The 20,399-nt window shown below is 48.7% G+C and overlaps 1 protein-coding gene across 9 annotated transcripts in view; it reads right to left on the minus strand.

The window, feature by feature from the left end:
- ncor2 (nuclear receptor corepressor 2) overlaps positions 1–20,399 on the minus strand; it is a 79,835-nt gene that overhangs the window by 11,222 nt on the left and 48,214 nt on the right. For 5 of the 9 annotated variants that reach the window (XM_076729926.1, XM_076729923.1, XM_076729925.1 and 2 more), the window contains exons 15-32: positions 18,591–18,724; positions 16,619–16,779; positions 15,420–15,482; positions 10,158–10,300; positions 9,875–10,013; positions 8,643–9,066; positions 7,507–7,627; positions 6,705–6,990; positions 5,769–5,816; positions 5,343–5,507; positions 5,062–5,192; positions 4,818–4,917; positions 4,624–4,728; positions 3,824–3,927; positions 1,427–1,577; positions 1,109–1,258; positions 885–977; positions 54–271 (exon numbers count right to left, since the gene is read on the minus strand). In XM_076729926.1, the coding sequence (XP_076586041.1) occupies positions 54–271; positions 885–977; positions 1,109–1,258; positions 1,427–1,577; positions 3,824–3,927; positions 4,624–4,728; positions 4,818–4,917; positions 5,062–5,192; positions 5,343–5,507; positions 5,769–5,816; positions 6,705–6,990; positions 7,507–7,627; positions 8,643–9,066; positions 9,875–10,013; positions 10,158–10,300; positions 15,420–15,482; positions 16,619–16,779; positions 18,591–18,724 (2,736 nt within the window). The remainder of the gene's footprint in view (positions 1–53; positions 272–884; positions 978–1,108; positions 1,259–1,426; positions 1,578–3,823; positions 3,928–4,623; positions 4,729–4,817; positions 4,918–5,061; positions 5,193–5,342; positions 5,508–5,768; positions 5,817–6,704; positions 6,991–7,506; positions 7,628–8,642; positions 9,067–9,874; positions 10,014–10,157; positions 10,301–15,419; positions 15,483–16,618; positions 16,780–18,590; positions 18,725–20,399) is intronic. The other 4 variants (XM_076729928.1, XM_076729921.1, XM_076729922.1 and 1 more) reach the window with 3 other exon arrangements.

Raw genomic sequence — 20,399 nt, forward strand, 5'->3', positions numbered from 1 at the left:
GGGAAGTGCAGAGAGGTTCAAACGGGCTGGACGGCCTCTGCAGGTGTGAATACCTGTGCTATGATGCCCTCCTTGCCAGGCTGTCTGAGCTCCTCCCTGGGAATGAGGTGGATGGAGCGCCCGGCCTCCTTCACCGTGGGCACCATGCCCTCTCGGCCTTTCATGGGGTCAGAAAGTGAACCGGGCCCGCGGGGTGGGGAGCCCTCCCTCTTCATCTGCTTCGCCTCCCTCCTCAGGTAGCCATCCTGAGGGTCCAGATGACGAGGAATACCTGGAACCAGAACTACAGGTCAGTCTGATTCCTCTTCAAACAAGAGTGGACAGCATATTTACATTTTTGTTTTCATAATTTAGACAGAGGAGAGCAGAGAAATGAAGAAACACCACGAGAGGTTCTGACAGGATCAGCTCAGACGATTCTGAAAGCAGCTTCCATCTGCGAGATGAGATGCGATGGTTATCTGACTTTGCTGCTATCAGATAGATAAATATGAACATCAACATGAATGTGCTCCTGCCTGCGGCTGAGTTCTGGTAAGCCGGCACAATCTGTTTCTCCATCAGAAAAAAGAAATAAAAAATCTCTCTCCCTCTGCAGCTCTGCTGAGTGAGCATGGAGAGCACAAAGAGCGAGTTCCTTCAGGAAAAACACCGAACGCAAACAGACACGACAGACAGTTAAACAGCATCATCGAGCGAGCAGAGACGTTTACACTCAGTTCAAAGATTTAAGACTTCTCTCGGTCCGATTGTGTCACTCTGATCTGCCGCGCTTACAACCACGAACGCTTCAGCCCTCAGCTGTGATTAGTGAAACACTGTCAGCTCGTCTCCCTGCAGAAGGAAACAAGACTTCATAATGAACACATCTCGTGTCATCCCACCTTGAGAGATGGAACCACGGATGTGATGAGCATCCTTGTACGGGGTGTGATGTGGACTGTCCCGGTCGTGAGGCATGGCTCGACCAATCAGACCTGAGGTGGAGGTAGAGGGGGAGGTGCAGTGAGACGGAGGACGATGGCGAATGATTTAATCAATAATAAGAGCCGCATGTGATCAAAGGAGGTCAAACAGTGACACAGGGTTAAGTGGGGTCGTCTCTTACCCTCACAGTTGGCGGCAGACAGTGAATCCCTCATAGGCAGCCCTCTGGAGATGCCTCCCTCCATCACGTCATAAGGGCGCTTCAGGCCTAGAATGTCCCCGGGCTGCCCGGGGCCTCGGCCCTCATCTTTAGGGGTCTGAGAGGTTGAGCCTGCAAATGACACATGACACAGAGAAGGTGTTACTATAATTTGGCAAACAATACCTCTTTGTTCAGGAACAGCCAATGAGGTTTAATGATTAACTTGAATGACTCCACGTGATTTATGGGGTTTGTGTCAGAGCTTAGTCAAAATGAAAGTGGAGCTGATGTACTCACGGTCGTAGGTGAGAATGTGCCCACTGATGCCCTCGTAGACCACATGGCCTTTAGAGAGTGCCTCGTCCCGCTCCCGCTCAGCTCGACTGGCGCTGTCCTCTGTGATCAGACGGGTTATGGTTCCCTTATACAGCACGTCAGCCGGTGTCCCCTGCGTTGAAGAGAGGGGGCGTGAGAGCGGCGCTTTATCACCTCGCTGTGCAGCAGCGGCTGATCTTAATGAAAGGTCTGCTCATGACTTTTACAGGACAGACTGTAGCAACCATTTACAAGAGACGGCCTTTAGAAGCCTCATTTCTGTCAAACTAGAACCACATCAGGACCACGTTTACATACCAAAGACCCAAAAAAGGTGCTATTTAATATATACACAACATATTTAATGTTTTTCCTCATCAGCTTCATTGATTTCTGTAAATATCTATTTATTGTGACTCTGATGCAGCAAAGAGAAACAGGCTGATTGGTAACAGGTGATAGTGTCATGATTGGGTATGAAAGGGGCGTCCTGGAAAGGCTCAGTCATTCATAGAGGATGGAGCGAGTTCACCACTTTGTGAACACATGACTGGACGAAGGAGGTTACTGCATGGACTCAGAGACACTTCAGGAAACTTCTGGCAATAAACAGAGCTAATTTGTAAATGATTGATTCAGATTTTATTCATTTTTACAGTCCAGACTTTTTTTTAGAATCAGGGTTAATGAGTGTGAGTGCAGGTCAAAAGCGATCCTGATACGATTATGAAACAGATAGTATGACCGAGAGGGAATAGTTTCCGATTTTCTTTTCGGGATTGTAGAATTGGACGTAATTGGAGCAGCAGCGAGCTGTTGCTTTCACTGTCATGCTCATTGTAGACTGTGTCACATACAGAATGTGTATTCTGTCTCTTGAATCGAGTGTTTGTCACAATGGTGACAGATGACAAGGACGCAAATAAATGAAAAAAATCATCAAGTGTCGTTGCAGAGGTGCAACGACACTTGATGACAACAGGCAGCTTTGTTGAAACCTTGAGTCACATCACTCGTACACAGAGTGAGTAACACTGGTACGCTGCTGCAGAGAGGGGGTGGACGTTTGAGGAGAGACACAGTTGTGCCTGAGATCACATTTCTTGTCTGTTGATTGCAGCTTTTCCAGGAAGACATTGCTGAAGGTTGGGGGCCAGATTAGCAGGGCTGTGTGTGTGTGTGTGTGTGTGTGTGTATTTACTCATCCATCACACACACACACACACACACACACACACACACACACCTATCAATCCATCTAGCTGCAACACAAAAACAAACGAAGGAGCTGCCCCTCTACAGCTGATTATTCTTCACGGCTTTCACCTTCCTCTAACTCATCTGTCATGGCGGATAACTTCCCCCTCAGTACTTGTTTTCTCCTGTATCCCAGTTGGATGTGATATTACAGTGGGCATATCAATGACTGGGCCCGAGTAAACAGATAAATAAGAGACGGAACAGACGCGGTACAGTGTGTACCTGTTTCTAAGGCGACAGGGCCACTCAGAGCTGTGGTTATGTCACAGCAGCAGGGAAATCTAGCAGCCGCAGCACTTGGCTCGCCTCATGACGTCTCAACTGCTCCCTCTTTCACCGTAAGTGCACACATGAAAGCCTGCTAACACGAAGGCTGCGAGTTCCACGGCGGGGGCTTTAAACGGTACGAGCAGGGGCCAGAAGACAGCGTCGGTGTGGGCAGAAACAGCGCTAAGTATCAGAGGAAGTGGGCGAATAGAAAAATAATGAGCGTGGGTTGATGTGTAACGGCCGTAAAAGCTGCTGTGATCGTGAACCTGGACACAGTTAAACACTATGTCAATTTAAGTTCACGGTTTGCATCCATCAGTCTCTGGACGAAGCGAACCGCATTAACCTGAGCGAGCTGGGGGGAAACACATCATCTTATTTCTAATAACAAGTCTCTGCTAAACCTGAATAATGGCTCATTCACAGCGGATCGTTTCAATGCCGACTTATCTAAATGAATTTCAGAGGTGATTCAGAGGTTCTCCAAATAAAAGGGGAAGAGAAGCGTTTGCCAGTTGTCTGTCGTAATGCACTACTCAGATTTGAACGCTGTCAGCAGAATACTCGTAACGCACTCGCATCAGGGTTGCCGCACCCAGCATGGCCATAAACAACGTGCACAAATGAGAGATTCTGCTCCCATCAGAGTGAAAACACACCAGTTTCCACCATCAACAAGGATTTTAGATTAAACCTTTCATTGTGGCTCTACTTCAGATAAAGTGTACTCTGTGCAGCTTTGTTAGTTTTGTTTGCCGTCGGGTAAAAGACTTGATTGGGGCATTGCTGACTCCCATAAAGCAAAGACAAAGGACCAAGACTCACAGGACTTCTGTGGCCTGAGCTCACCTGAGTAATGGAGCCCCCTCGGTAGGAGATTGACGAATCTGGATGCATTCTGGTCCCTGGGATGCCCTTAGTGATACTACCCCCCTGAACAGCTGGAATAGAACCTGTGAAGATAAAGAAAAGCAGTATTCGCAGTGAGAGTGGAGCAATATGCAAAAAACCTCTTCAGGTTTGCAAAAACGTCGACCAAAAAGCTCGTGAGAACAGCTGCAGCCAAAGCAAACGTTACAGGTTGTCTAGATCACTGTTTGTTGTCTTAAATGTATTTACAGTCTTATTTATAATTGTAATTTCAGTCTAAACGCTGTATCTACTGATGTAAGAGTGGAAGCATGGCGTGTTGAGGCACCGCTGGCAGTAATTACAGCTTTGAATCTTCTCGAGTTTGCACACATGGATCTGGACAGTTTTTCCCATTCCTCACATCCTCTCAAGCTGTCAGATTAGATGAGCTTCAGTGAACTCTACTCCCCCCGATCTTCAGTTCAGATTTAAGTCTAGCCTGGGCCGCTCAAGCACATTCAGAGATCTGTCCTAAAGTCCTCCTGTGTGGTCCTCGCTGTGTGCCTCAGGTCACTGTCATGCTGCTGCAGCGTGACAGTGCCGAACACAACATGTGGAAAAATTCATCGTTGTTATTCAAGTGTGTGTGTGTGTGTGTGTGTGTGTGTGTGTGTGGCACCTCGACTGATGGCAAAAGTGAAGTGGGTCTCAAATAATCATGTGACGCAACACAACTTGGGAAAGGCAGAAAATCATTCTTCACCCGCGACGCAGGGGACAAGGGCAAAATTACTCACCACGTCCAGCATCGTGAGGCGTCCCCTGGGACGACGGGTTGTCAGCTTGGGAGGAGGAGCTGCGAGGGGACAACTGCTCCTGTTTGACCACGGGGAAAGGACCTGCTGTGCAGACAGTGATGAGAGAGACGTGCCTCATTGTAATGGTCGTGGAAAATGAAGCAGATGAGGTCCCTGCAGACGAGTTTACTCACCTGCTTTCCTCTGATCCATCCAAGACATCCCCATCTGTGTGGGGGGCATCTTCCCGTGGTCCAACACATGAGCCGGGCTGTGCAACTGCACCGGGGTGCCCTGAAGACAGGGCGTATAATCTCACGGCTCGTGTGTACAGCTTTTATCCACATATTAATATTTTACGTGACAAATATTCCATCTTCTGTGATTTCTGTGGGCAAACTGTGCAGAGGCCCTAGATCTTTGTGTGCGCTGCTGTACCTGTGTGATGGAGCCTCCAGGCTTGGTGGAGGAAATGAGTGGTGGTGGCTCTGTGAGGGGCCTCACTGCTGCTAGTCTGCTGCTGTCCGGAGGCAGACTGGTGAGAGAGGGGTGGCCCGCTTGCTGGAACGCTGGAGGACAGGACAGATTATGACACTGAGATTTGACTATTTGATTCTTGGCAGAAGGTTTAAAGACACATTTCAGCATCAACAAGTAGAGAATTTGTTCAAAGTTCCTGTAAAGAATAAAGATAGGGCAGAGCAGAGAGGAGGACTCACAGTTGAAGTGGAGCAGGTGCTGGTCGTGACTTATCTTGGCCATGTCTCGGGGGGACATGGGGTAGGGGGAGAGGACTGGCCGACCTAAGTTGGAGGTCCTCAGGTCATCGGGGCCGAGCGCCTGCTTCTTGGCTTCACTATGCGGCGAGAAAGCCCGCGACTTTTCTGCAACGACACAACCACAAAGCGCATGAAGAGCAAAGCGCAGCACTCAGCCAGACCTCCGCTAAGCCAAGAATCTGCCTTCAGCCGCTGCTCACATTGTCATCACTGTCGTCCACTAGCACACAGAACCCCTGACGCCACAGCAAGCCACTGCTAATATTTATTTTAAAGTACACACAGTAAAATCCTGCAGAGGACGGCCTGCATTGTGTTTAAGGTGTAATTAAAGAAGGGAATGGTGTGGTAAAGGGGTGAACCTACTTAATCCCTGCAGGAGGGTCTGTAACCACCTCTCGCTGCTTTCCAGCTCTGAAGGGACACAAACACACCACAGATCATTGCATCCTCACACAAAAACATGCACTAACTGTACTTCTGTGATCGCCAACAGATAAATGCTAGCAAACAGTAGCTTCAGTAGCAGCTTGTAAACACAGTCCGTCTACACCTGCCTCCGTGTCAGACGCTGCATTAAGCCTTTTTCTTTCCTAGAGATTCATGAAAAAGTGAGAAAGCGGTTGCATCCTTTAGAGTTCACAGCTGCTGTGCCCAGTTGGTTATAAAAGACCTGTCTTTGTCTGGACTGTTGCTACAAGTCTTACACTGTGCTCTCAGAGATTCACATTCCACAAGCTCACAGTAAGTGCACTGAACTAGACTATATTCCCTTCTGGGTCAATAGCAATACCAGATCATTTATCAGTTCCCTCTCCACGAGTGTCCCAGAAACACTTGAATACCCTAAGCACTAGAGAACACAGACTCAAGGTTAGAGCATGTAGCAAGGACCAACTAAGTGAAACTAGATCAAATGCTACTAAAACTGCATCATACGCAGCACTTTCATTAACCTCCATTTTCATTCCATCATTTCATTATTCCTCATGTGCAGCGCTAATCGCGTTTCCTGTAAATCCGTGTATACTGCACATTTAAAACTGACCACGTTAGCAGTGCACCGTGTTATACATACAAACATCCTGCAGATCATACGGAGAGAAAGTGATGGTGAGGGAAAAAAACGTACGTGGAGATTAATATGAAGCAAATATTGGACTGTGTAACTTTAGCAGCTCACAAACATCCTATCCCAGCCTGACAGGTGAAGCACTGATGTGACTGGTGGCGTAAAAGATCAGCTCCTCGACTCTTTATGCAACATACGGCGTTTTTCTGTCATGATGGAGGTGTGCATACCATCCTTGTCGCTGGTGGAGGGGCTGCGTGGGCGAATGCGAGGGCTGCTGCTATGAAGAGCCTCCCTGTCTCTCTCTGCCTGCGGGTTGTAAGGCTGCTGTTTGCCTGGCTGGCCTGAAAGCTGCTGCTGCTGCTGCTGCTGCTGCTGCTGCTGCTGTTTGACCTCCTGAGAGGACTCCCCATGAGCCATGGTGATCTGCTGCTGGTACAGTGCCAGGGCGTGGGGGGGCAGCACTGCCTTGCCACCCCCACTCCGCTGACTGCCCTGCATGGAGGCTTCTGGCATCTACAGAGAGGATGAGAGGAAAAGAAAAAGGTTATAATCACACCACACACATAACACAGCCCAGTCCTCCCCGGTGTTTGACATATGGTTCGCCACATCCAGTATCTGATTAACATGATAGCAAATAAGCATCTCTTATTTCTTGGTAAGCTAAAGTTTCCCTAATGCCTCGGATCTAATTTCTTCTCCACAAAGCGAGCTATCCCATCATCCTCCATCTGGCCAGCTTATCTTATACAAATATGACTTAACAATTTCACCTGCTATGCTGTTATCTCTGTAAGCAAAGAGACAGGGATGGCATCGATAGGACCGCCATGGAAGACAGTCTGTGTGTGTGTGTGTGTGTGTGTGCTGGGCAAATCACCTTCCTGTTTCAAAACACTACCTGGGTAAAAGACACTTTTCTGAAGCCAGAAAAGCCGAGGCGCTCTTCACCTCGCTGTCGTGTGATGTACGAGGAAAAACATGGACAATACACACAGTGAGACACATTCGGTTTAACTAGTGACTCACAATCGGCGGTATGGCGGCAGCCCTCTGTTTGAGCTGTTTCAGGTCCATGGGCTTCTGCAGGGGGGAGGATATGACCCCATCATGAGTGTAGTTCAGTAGGCTTGGCCGTGGAGAGGTCATTCTGCACAGACAGGAATACGTCACTAAGTAAAGCATCATTTCAAAAAATCCAGACCTACACAAGACACCTTAAAGTGTGCACACGCCTGCCTACACACTCCACAAAGGAGACACAATCGCACACCCTCACTCACTCAACAAAGTGTTTGTGACGGGGAGCAGCAGGAGTGCATGGCGTCTGTGTGTGACTGTGGAAACGAACAGTTAAAATCCATATCCATGTCTCGCACATCTGTCGAAAGCACACAACGCACTCTGAATCACAGACTGACACACACTTTGATGCACACTGCGCGCACACACACACACACTCTCACACACACACACACACACACACACACACACACACACACACACACACACACACACACACACACACACGCACACACACACACACACACTCCCTTTGTTTGCTTTGGCAGAGAGGGCAGCGTTTCCCTTGGCTCTGCCAGTACATGTAGTCTGCTGTCATGGAAAAAATTGAACAAATACCGTGCAAACACGACTAATCACTCCTCCCACGCACTTTGACACCCATTTCATGTGGCCTCATTCACAGACACATACTATGCATTACCTATATATATATAATATACACGTGTTATATATCATATAACATCTATCTATATATATGTACACACACACACACTCACACACGCACAGTAAATATATATTCTCATTCATACAAAGTACAAATAGAAGCAGGTTGAAGAAAAGAGCAGCCTGTGGTGTACACATAAGTGGCTTGCCAAATATGGCTTCGCTGCTGTACAGTGTAGCTAAGCAACGAATAACACTTCAAAACCCTGCTGCTGTATTTTTTTATGTCTGCTGTGGTAGACCAGAGAAGTAGGACACCTAGTAAACCACAGCTCAAAAACCAGAGGCCCTTTGACACCAATAATCTCAAGCAGGGCCGGTGATGTCATCAACAACACACAACATGAAAGATGTGGTGAAAAGCTTTTTTTCAGCTGAATGAAATTTAGGAAGAACAGAACAAACTGAGCTCTTACCTGCTTTTATCTGCGTTGTCTGTCTCCTCCACTTCGTCAGCACTGCAAGTGGCACTCGAGTCGCTGTCCCCGTGGGAGCCTGTTTTGGCCCCGTGGTCCTTCTTGGAGCTCTTGCCGGAGCTTTTGACTTCCTCCATCTCTACTATGGGAGGTTTTTTATCGGTGGCATCGCTGGGTGGTGTTGGCTGCTCTTTGCTGGGCTCCCCTGTCTCAGTCTTTATCTCCTGTTTGATGGCAGAGTCTGCGTCTTCCTTGACAGGAGGTTTCTCATCCCCTCCCTGGCCCGTGTCGGACCCGGCCGCCTCCTTGTCCCCGCTGTTGGAGCTGGCCTTTGACCTGCCGGAGCCTTCCTCCTTCGCCTTGCTGTCCTCTGATGAATGTGGCGAGGGCAGGCTCTCCGTGTCGGAGCTGTTGTTGGCTCCACCTGGAAGGACGAAAGGGAAAAACAGATGAAAAGACGAGACTGGGCTTCTCCTGTAAATCATGCTGTATCTCCTCGTCCTTTTTCCTGCGTCTTTTCTCCATCTCTTTCTGCTAAACCAGATTCTTCACAGTGCCAGTCTTCTGCCTAATCAGGTTTCACTGTACAATAAGGAGGAACACAAAACCAATTGGGATGATGGACGAAATCCCCCGGGGGCCCCAGCGCTCTGTGTACAGTCTACGCACCACACGTCTATCAACAGACTACAGCAGGATTTCCAGCACGCTTTCATGTTTGACAGTGCAGTGCGTAACTCTTCAAGCTGCTCCCAGACTTTCATTACACTATAACATCATTTCCACTCAGCAGCCACCTTATCAGGTTCACCTGTGCCATCTGACGCAACAGCTCAGCTACAGATTCGACCTTTCCCCAGATAATGATGTTCACTTCAGATTAACGCTGTCAGAGGTTTTAATTCAGCTACGTGTGTGTTAATGAGGTTGAGGTTTGTAGCAGTGTTGAAGTCAACAGCACAACATTAAGGGCTGTTTCTAATGCGCAGCCCTTCTACTGATTTACAGAAATAACAAAAACTGTCCATTGAAGCTCTGTAAAGGGAGAATATGTGGCAGATCTGTAAGGTTTGGAATCACCATTTATATTTAAGTTTCTCTTCTTTATTCTTTTAAAAACACTGAACTGTACACTGAAATAAAATATCATCCTATTACATTAATTCAGTGAATAAATGCAGGTGACACAGAGGTAATTATCATGATGCATGTAGCTCTTGAGACTGGTGTACCTTCTCCATCTTCAGGGGCCTCCTCCTCATTGCCGCTGGCTCCTGAACCCTCCATTTCTTCCTCCTCTGCCGCATACGGGGCGCTGGCCTCCTCATTCTGAACGGTTTTGCCCCTACGACGGGCCTTTCGCTCCTTCTCCTGGGTCAAAACAAACACACACTAAGTAAAAACAGTCCAGGGAACAAAGACCTTCAGACGCAGGAGAAAACTGGATGCCACGATCTGGTAGCCTGGTCACAAAGAGTGGAGCAAACACGGCTCCCAAACCTTCCCAGTGCTCACCGATTTCATTTTATGCTGCTGCAGAATCTCATCCAGTTTCTGCCTCTTCTTGTAGTTGAAGTAGAAGTTCTTGCACTGCGACACAGTTTTTGATCCCACCATCTTGGCGATGGCGGACCAATTCCTACCATACTGGAGAAGGCCTGGAAATCACAGACGGACAGGCAGCAGGATTAGAACAAAGCAGACAGAGACAACATGTGGCCTTGAATGACATCAGATATTCTCTTTAAGATGTGCAAAGTGTTGTAAAGATTACACATGTGATGGTTATTTTGGTTTATATACTATGAACAGCATCTCCACCAGTGCACAAAATGGAAGTCTCTCAATGGTAAATCAATAGCTATAAACATCTGTCTCTAAACAGCTGCCAAAACTGTAGCACAGCCTGGGAGTTTAGTTCACAATGCAACACAGACACAGTCCCCGTCTCCCTGCAGCAGCATGGCCTGATGCCATATGCTTCCTAAGTAGAGACAGAGAGAGATACAGAGGGAGGAGTGGTGGCCGAACCGTCACTCATACCAATGACATCACTGACTCTCCCCGCTGGGGTCACTCCGTGTCACATCCTCACTGACTTTGATGTGACCCATTTCCAAGAAAGCCTGGTCCTTTACCCAGTCAACCACATGATTGTGCCTTACACAAGAGTCTACAGGCACCCGCTGGGCCAGAGCTGTGATAGATCAACCTGCCATGACGCGCACGCATGCACGCACACGGCCGCTATGTGCGCTAAAAGAAGCGACATAGTGAGCAGTCAGTCAGTAAGTGGAAGTGAGTGAGAAAGACAGCGTAGAATTCGCCCCGGCGTCCCCCCCACCCCACCCCCCCAACCCCTCCAGAGTCTGCTGTTAGCTAAAGGCAGCTCATTAACAGTGTGTGTTGTAAGAGGCTTAGCTTACACCACCCACTTGTTTCCTGTGCCAGCCTGACAGGTCCTGGCAACAGGACAGTCTCTCAAAGGGTTGACGGGGGGGTGGTGGTGTTATTAACAGGCAGAGAGCCAACACCTCCTGGGATAACCTTGGACATGGGTTCAGAGGTCTCTGCATCTCATCACTTAATGGAGGCAGTGGGACAACGAGCAGAAGTCCGAGCCAAAGGAGAGGAAAGGACAGCTGTTTACAGCCCTGTCATTTCAACCCTCATACTAATCAGACAGGCTGACTCTGACACCAGCGCCTTCCAGAATAATCCTATCCATGCTCTATTACACGTTTAATTTCTAGGATTTTACTTTCAAGACTCAAAATCAAGATATGAGGGCAAATATGAACAAGAGTCCAGAAAACAGCAACACCTCTTAACTTCAATCTATCATATTTACCTCTGCGCTGGCACAAATCAAACACGTAGCAACTGCTATAAAAAAAAAAAAAAAAATAGCCAAAATAGGTATGAAGGCTCTGCATCATTCAGCAGATGTGAGCAGACGTATAATACTCCCCGTCATGCTGAGGATTTATTAATGCCAGTATAAAAAGAACCACCATAACAAGCAAAGGTGATCTTCAACTCTGAGCTGCGGGTGTCTAAAAGCTGCTGCGCACCTACAACCTGTCAAGTGTTAAAGTGGAAGAGGTTTTTCAGCTGAAATATTCATCGCTGCCACTAAAGGCTGGAAAAGCAAGAAAAGGCCGGTCGGCTTGACTCGCTCCAGGAGGACGGACACACGTGACGACACCTATTAACCTTTTACAGCCGGCTCACAGGAGGTGAGGAGGGGGCAGCCTGCGCTACCAGTCAGACGCCCTCCAACCTGCCTGAGCACACACAAACACGCACGTGCTCAAAGACACAAACAGAGGCATAATATCACACACATTCAAACAGGTACGACAACCACTGCACCCGCTGAACCTGAAGCAACAACAAAGCAATTCATTTACTGAAAGTCAAAGGTCACTTTAGCTAGCTGCAGCCACTTTACTCCATCGTATGCGAGCACACCGAGCGCAACCACAGGCAGCTCGGGCTGACTCAGGGCCTGAGTTGCTGGAGCAACACACATGGAACAAACTTCCAATCAGCAGCAGCAATACTGAAGCAGGTGGTAGTCTCACACCCAATCAGGACACTGTATTCCCATTAGCTCCTCCCAGCGAAAGTCCAATCAACACCTGATGCGGCCAGAAAGTGGCTGTTCCCGTCTGTCACATGCCTGTCACTCCAGCCGTCGCCTCGTGGCCCCGCAGCGGATGACGATATCAGACGGTCTGATCTCTGGAGGGCCCGCCGGGAAGCTCTTCAGGGCTGGGCCTTCCGATCCAGAGCAGAGGAGATGAAAACAGCTCAGTCTCGCCGCTCTTCCTGCCAGCTGGCTTGATACTTGAGCCGGTGTCAGGTTGACATGCTCCAAAACAGCACATGCTCCTGGCCTCTCCCCTCCTGCTCCCTCACCCTGTCCTCCCTGCGCTCCGAGGAGTGCTGGTCTGTTCTCCTCTGCCGTGTCTCTCCCCAATGGCGGTCGTCTGGGAAGACTTCCACAGGAAAGTGGGACTGTGGGGCGGTGCTATGTGCTCTGCCTCTCTCTCCCCTCATCTGATCTCTCCTCTATCTCTCTCTTTTTTTTCCTTCCCTCCCTCCCTCTGTCGGTCCGTCCCTCCCCCTACCTCAGCCTGCCAGCAGGCACAGCGGCGTGCACACGCACACACACACGTACACACACACAAATGCATGAGTGAGTACACACTCGAACCCTCTCTCTCTCTCTCTCTCTCTCTCTCTCTCTCTCTCAGTCTCTCTTGTTAATACTCTAGCACACAGACGCAAACACACACTCAGGCAGTCCAAGAGTAAACAGAGAGCAGACAGAGAGAGAGAGAGAGAGAGGGAGAGGGAGAGGGAGATAGAGGGAGAGAGAGGGAGAGAGAGAGAGAGAGAGAGAGAGAGAGCGCAGAGCCACTGAGCCAGAGAGACAATGGAGAAAGGGAAAGGATACAGAAGTGGAGAGTAAGCAAAGAGAGAAGAGAAGAGGAGGAGGAGGAGGAGGAGGAGGAGGGACAGGAGGGGGAGACAGGGAGTTGATGTTGATACCATGAGAAAGCATAAAGGCTTTCACATTTTTCCTGACTGACCTGCTTTTCATCTTGAATGTGACCTCTCTCCAGTCTATAACAACACAGAGTGAGGGGAGAGACAAAGTGAGTGGGGGAAAGAGGCACTTGCCAAATCTTCCACGGCTCTTGCCAATCTGGGCCGGTGCCATCTCCCGTCTGAGCGAGAGACGGAGATAGAGCAACAGTGGAGGAGAACGACAGAGAAAAAAAATAATATGGCTTTCTCTACCTGCTGCTCCTTTAAATGGGTTCTTTAGGCAAGCAGAGCAGGGGCCATTATCCAGCTGCCTGCCTGCCTGCACCCAAGCAAAGCCTGCCAGATTAGTGCACTTACATAAACGCCAGCCAAGAAGGGCACGCATGCAAACACACACAGCTTGGTGCGCAACAGACACAACCTTTGCTACACAAGTCTTACACACTCACACACACACACACACACACACACACACACACACACACGCAGGCAGGCAGGCAGGCAGAGCTGGTGGGCTTTAGAGAGAGGCTTTGCAAAGATCGGCTGTCCCTTGTTTGAGGTACCAGTCTTTATGAGCAGTGAAGACAGGAGCGATCTATCTCAGAGTGTGGCCATGCCATCCTCGAAGGCAGCGCTGGCTGGCTGGCTGGCACCGCGATGCTGGAACGCCGACGTCCTGCCAGGAACTATAAATGCCATTATTCAGATCTGTTTAGCTAAAGGGGATCAACACATTAGCATCAGGACACCTAAGCCTCTTTAAAGCATATACATGTCAAGCACCTGCAAGGGAGAGCACCTTGACAAGCTTATTGAATACAGCAAGGAAATGGGGGGGGTGCGGTTATGATCTTGGAGTGCGAGTTCTTGGACGGGGAATCCCTTTTGGCAGGTGTGGGGGTGGCTGTTAGAACTGATGAAAAACGGCAAGAACAGCTCCTCCTCTTCGGCCCTCGGTACTGTAGCTGGGCTCTGTGGTTGTGGTTACATAAGCCCTTCATAGAAGCCCTGCTCCCACCGAGCTGCCAGGCTAATCCTCTGGGATGGAGAGCCCCACTAATCCCACTGCAGGAGAATGGAACTGAAGACATTAACCAGGATTACTACACAGGACCGTGTTCAAGCCAGGCCAGCGCCAGTTATCGCAAAATAACCCCTTAACACACAAACCCGCACGCACTCGCAAACCCCAAATTGCAGGAGACACCGCACACACACATGCACGCCGATGCCATAACTCCTCTCGACCAAATGCGGTTTCAATATCACATTCAGGCTGCTGATAGCTGCTTGCAAGAGGCACTTCATCGACTGCTGACTGCGAGAGAGGACAGGTTAAATTAGTCAGAAGCAGAACTGAGAGTCACACAAAGCAAGATGACACATCATCTACAAATGGCCACAAACCAGCCGCCTTGCAGTGAAACTGCGTTGAGTCATGTGCAGAAAACAGGACTTGACATTACAAAAACGGCGCTTAGCCACCAAAGACAAACGTTTTAAAAATCATCTACAAAGAGATGCATTTACATACAAAGCCCTGGCAGACTGTTAGCATAGAAGACATTCATAAATACCAATGCTACTGCCCGCAGCACTCATCAACAATACCAATAACAGATGAGAAGCAGATCTCACCGTCAATCTGGTGGAACAGATCAGTGGGGAATCCCTATCCGAAGAGTAGTACGCATTAGACACCACGGAGGGTGAGGGGCTCATTACATCAGTAACTGAGACTGATGGGCTGCACGCAACAAACACTGTCCAGCACGCTCACACGGGGCGCTGGTGCTCGGAAAATGGGCACGATGTCAGTGACCTCTGTGAATCAGTCTTCTGGGTAATCTTCAGTCAGAGACAATAAACAGGCTGAGTTAATGACTGCTGAATTCGCAGGGGCTGACTGATAAGAGGCAGACTTTACAGCCTGCTTGATAAGAAGACAGGCTGCCTTGACCCAGAGAGACGGCTCCAAAGATCAACAGAGCCAGTCCAGGCAGACTGACACATGAACGCATAGACACAACCGAGCAGCACGTGGCGCTCGCTGCCTCACTAACAGGAAGTCACAGCCACATCACTTGTCTATGCTTTCACAAAAAGCAGCGCTCGAGCAGCTACTCGTGCTCTTTCCTCTGTCACCTCTATCACAACGCACAGTCACTGCCATGAAGTTACACTTGACGGGGAGAAGAAAGGTTTACTCCGTATTACCTTTTTTGGCAGTTTCCATCTCTTCTTCAGTCCAGCGAGAGCTCTCATTCATCTCCAGATTGGCTGTTAAAAAAAAAAAAAAAAGAGAACCACCAAGTCAGAGAAGGCGGGAGGAGGGGGGAGTGGGCAGTTGTCACAGAGTCAGTTAGGGAGTGACTGACAAGAGGAAAGGAAGGAGAGAGAGAAATTAGAGAAGAAAAAAGAATAAGAGGGTGGGGGGCAGGGTAGCTGGTGGTGCCTGCCAGTGAGGCACTGCAGCGTGGGTCACCGGGGACTGTTTGTTTTAGATGGAGGAAGCAGGAAATCCAAGGAGAGAAGTCAGTTAATGATTATAGACATAACAACTGGCTTCTTTCCCTGCACAGGCCATAAGCCAGGCCGACCCTGCCTGGCAGACAGCGGAGCAGGAGCGGGAGCCTCAGCTCATGTGTCCTCTACATGGACCCGTGAAGGGCACAGCGGGCCGGCGAGCGCTGCTGCCAGCAGGGGAACAAACAGTGGCAGAGGGGGCTGCTGATGAGAGCCCCTGCAGCCCCAGTCACCTGGGGATTCCCTGTAACCAAACCGGTGCTGCAGGAGCGACTGCAGCATATACACACAACTGCTGAAACATCAAAAATCCCTGATAGCCTGCAGCAAGAGTGTTGGTGTGTGCACGGCTGACTTACCATCTGCGGGGAAACAAAGAGCTAAGCCGTGGGACACTGCTGACACACTGAGTACTGTGTCCTTAAATGAGACTTTTGTCTTTTGCTAACAGATGGGATTTAAACTACTCGTCTTATGCAGTCACAATTTCTCACTCTTTTGATTTCTTATTGTGCGATTTATGAGTGTCACAAAAAACAGCGAGTGCACGTCTGAGCGTGAAGAAGTGACAGAAGACGGAAGGAACAACAGTGCACTCTTGTGGTGTGGGACAGGAGGCCACAACTAGACCAAAGGTGACAACGTCAATCTCGTCTCGTGATTTTGTCCTCCATTATCGTTTTTAACGTTCTCATTATAAGCTTCCTTATGATAATATAAAATGAAATCTAACTCATTTCTGTTTATTTATCTGCGTCACTAACTTCAATTACAGTACTGCAAAGTGCCTGCAGCCGCATGCTACATTTACTCTGATGTTAAAATAAAAGTAGACAAAGGAGTAAATAAATAAATCAGCACTAATTTGGTGCAGTGCAGCTGAGACTGACCGAGCTCATTGTTGAGTGGCGGCGTGGTGGTCTCCTCCACCTCACTGGTCATAGAGCGGGTGATGCGGCCTTTGCGGCGTCCCTGGCTGTTGGCTGTGCGTCGGCCCTTGAAAGCCACAGTGGGCTCTTTGTCCTCTGCATCTTCTCCAGAGGTGTCATCCCTGAGAAATGACAACACAGTTAGCAGGAGATACGCGGGGCGTTTGAAGGTGTGTATACTAACGCCACAATGTCAGCACAATACTCAACACATCTTTTGATACCACGGCAGAAGAGTTTTTGTCTGACGCACAATACTCTAAATTTTGTGCAGCACTGTAGGACACAAACAATAATTATCAACTGATCAATCTGATATCAAGAAAGGAAGGTGACTGATCCACAGAGCTTCAGCCGTCACAGACTGTAAAACAGTGCAGCTGACGATTCCTCAGTCTCAATGTGAATGTAGACACAGTCAAATTAAAAACAGTTAACACTTTGGTCCAAATGTGCTGAAGTGCAGAGGTAGCAGCAGAAAATGCCCCACTGAGATAATAAGTGCAGGTTTTAATGGGCACTGTGGGATATTATTGATAATCCTGGAGAGATATTACAGTGTTTAGTCATTAAAAAACAAGTGTTGGGGCCGGTGTGGCTCAGAGCGGCTCGTCTACTATCAGAAGGTTGGTGGTTTGAAGGCATCAAAGTATGAATGTTGACGAGTGTTGTAAAGCTTTGAGTGGTCAGCAGACTAGAAAAGCTTCACATAAACGACCTCACTGGTGAAATAATAGTGAAAATATGGGCCATCAGTCTGAAGAACTGAATTCAAACTTGTCCATCACCGTCACGTCCTTTGTGCAGCTCGGTCTCTGAAGTTCGTTTGCTTTAGTGGCACAAGCCCGAGCGCAGACGTGTTTGTGTGCGTGAGGACAGGTGCACGCTGTCCTCACGCTGAGACGGAGTGTGTCTCAGTCTGCAGCACTCTGTAACAAACCTGGAAGACCAAATGTGAACGTGTACGCAGACACTGCTTTGTCTTTCTTTTTTCTCCGAGATAATTTATCGAGTGTCAGCACAACGGCATGCCAGGAGACGGCCACTGAGTTTGAACCCGCTGCACCTCCATTCATCTTCCCACAGCTCCATTAATCTTGCTGAGGGGAGTCGGTTGCACCCTAAATATAGGCGAGCCAGCTGTGCCAGGGACAGGCAGGCAGCAGGGCGCGCTGGGAGTCACGGAGTCCCCTGGCCTCGCCTCGGAGCAGAGAGGCAGTATGCAACGTTTCATCATCATCTTACACCCCGACACAACTGCTAATAAATATGACCTGCTAATACGTGAAAGTACTGGAGTGCACAGCCTCAGCTGACATCATAACACAGCGCATGAATACAGACGTCGACGGCATTCATCTCAGAATTTTAAGGCACCAGAAAGCAGTGATATTCCATCTGTTGTTTTGCATCTTTCGCTGGCACCGTGCCTGAAAACACCTCCTCCTCCTCCTCCACCTCCACCGCTGCACCCACCAGCCCACCCACCCACCGCACACATTCCTCCTGACACATTGACATTTCAAATTGACAGCTAGGTTAATAACACTGCTTATTTTCCCCACCAAAAAGCCCCAGACTAACAAAATAAGCAGGGAATTTAAAAAATGACACTTGGCACAGTGCTGGGAAGGGGAGAACGTAAACAGGAAAACAGCTGTTTGAATAGGGAGAACGAACGGACGCTCGAATGTGCCGTAGGTGGAAAGTCTGGCTGGAGGTGAGGGAGTAAGAACTCAAGGGTTACAGAATGATTGGATTTCCAGATCTGCTCCCAATAGCCAAAACTTTCTCCATTTGCTGAAGGAAATTGGAACAGTTCTAAATCTGTGTGTTGGAGAAATGGGGAAAGATCGCTTCAGCTGCGCAGGTTCAGTGTTTGACCAATCAGTGAGCAGGGCCGGGTTTAGTAAGCATTGAAAAGGCGACTCACTTCATTCCATCTTCCTTGTCTTCGGCTTCATTTTTCTCTTCATCCCTCTCTCCCTCCTTCTCTTTCTCCTCCTTCTCCTTTTCTTCCTGGCTGCTTCGCTGCACTTGCTGCTGCTGTTGCTGCTGCTGGCCGTGCTGCGATGAGGAGACAGAACAACAAGGGCCTACGTTACAGAGACGATCACAGCTAACAGGACACACAGACGTTACCAACAGACACGTCGACGTTTGGTCGAACACTTCAGGGAGCAGATCACAGTCGATCCATTGATCCAGATCAGGGTGGTCACCGTTCTTCTGCCCAAATAATCCTGCAAACCTGATGTCACAATGAGCAGAGGTGTGAAAAGTATGGAAATAGGTAAAAGGGCCTGTTTGACTTAAGCAGATTCCTCCAAACACAATCCATCTCTATTAACCACAGATATTTTCTGCTTGTTTGCAGCGAGTGGATGCACTTCCTGTGGCAGATCTGTTATCTGAGACGTTATTCAGACATAAATGTACGTTTGGAGCACAGCTGCAGACGGGACGATGTTTGTCTGGCTTCTTGATGAAATCACACAAACCGTACAACCATGAAAAGCATCTCTGACATTTCTGAAGTGTCTGTTTCTCTTGTTTAAAGTAAAGAACAGTTACTAACCTTAAAAAATTCTACTCATTCTCTGCATACGCAAAACAAAACAGGATGCGAAAGTTCCGAAATATGCTCTTTAGGCACCCAGAACCACTTCCTTACCAATTTCCTGCCTGTCTGGGCTTTTAGGGTTAGAGTTCAGATTAGTACAGACATGCAGTCTGAACAAAAACCTGAAAAACTGCTTAATATTGACAAAGCAGACAAACATACTGACAAGAACTTCTGCTCTACTTCAGTTGCTGCCTTTGGGCTAATGCTCATCTCAAGAACGCAAACCTTTGTTGATGTCTTCACTATATATCATAACAGCCACGTTACATGTGGCTCCTGGCAGGCAGCATGAAAAGGACAGGAAGTGAGACAGAGGAGAGAGACAGCCGGGGAATGAAAGGAGGGCGAGCAGAGCCAGACGGCAGGAAGAGGAGCAGGATTAAAATGCACCTTTCGCTCACAGAAGCTACTTTTTCTCTATTTGCACAATATCACTAATGTCCTCTCCCTCCCTTTGAAATGAGCTCAGACAGACAACTCGGTCGGACTTAATGGTCTCCGAGCCCAGTGCACTGCTCCTCTTTCTCCTTCCTCCAGACACATCATCAGCATAATAATCACGATACATCCCAACTATGGAGATCTGTTAGCACTGCGCCTCAACAGGCCCCTAACTGATCCAGGGACAGCTCCACAGAAGATGTAGTTTAAGAAGAGCAGCACTGTGGGGAAAGACTCTGTAAGGCTGGAAACACATTAAGCTATTACTCCATCTCTCCTCCACCCAAACATAATCTCTATTAGCATCTGCAGGCGTTCTGACATATAGCACTGCACTTTCTGTTCCTCCCGTGTAGCCACCTCCCTCTGTGACTGAGAGCCATTAGCGTGAGCCGCTACTCAACCACCAGGTAACGAGCGGAGGTTTCTTCAGGAAAGATGAGGACACACCACGCTCGCACCCGCAGGAAAAGGTCGCCGGTAAATTAATGTGCCATTTCCTTAGCACCCGCCAACACGGAGTTTAACAGCTAGCACCTGATCTGAGGCTGAGGAAAAACTGGGGGGCTCATTAGTGACAGAAATTACCTGCACTAGAAAAACTGTCTGTATGGAAACAGTGCTGACATGACGGGTCGGGGTTGAGCAAACCGTGGCGCTCGATCGACACAGCTG

Source organism: Chaetodon auriga, chromosome 5 (assembly GCF_051107435.1).
Source record: "Chaetodon auriga isolate fChaAug3 chromosome 5, fChaAug3.hap1, whole genome shotgun sequence".
NCBI lineage: Eukaryota > Metazoa > Chordata > Actinopteri > Chaetodontiformes > Chaetodontidae > Chaetodon > Chaetodon auriga.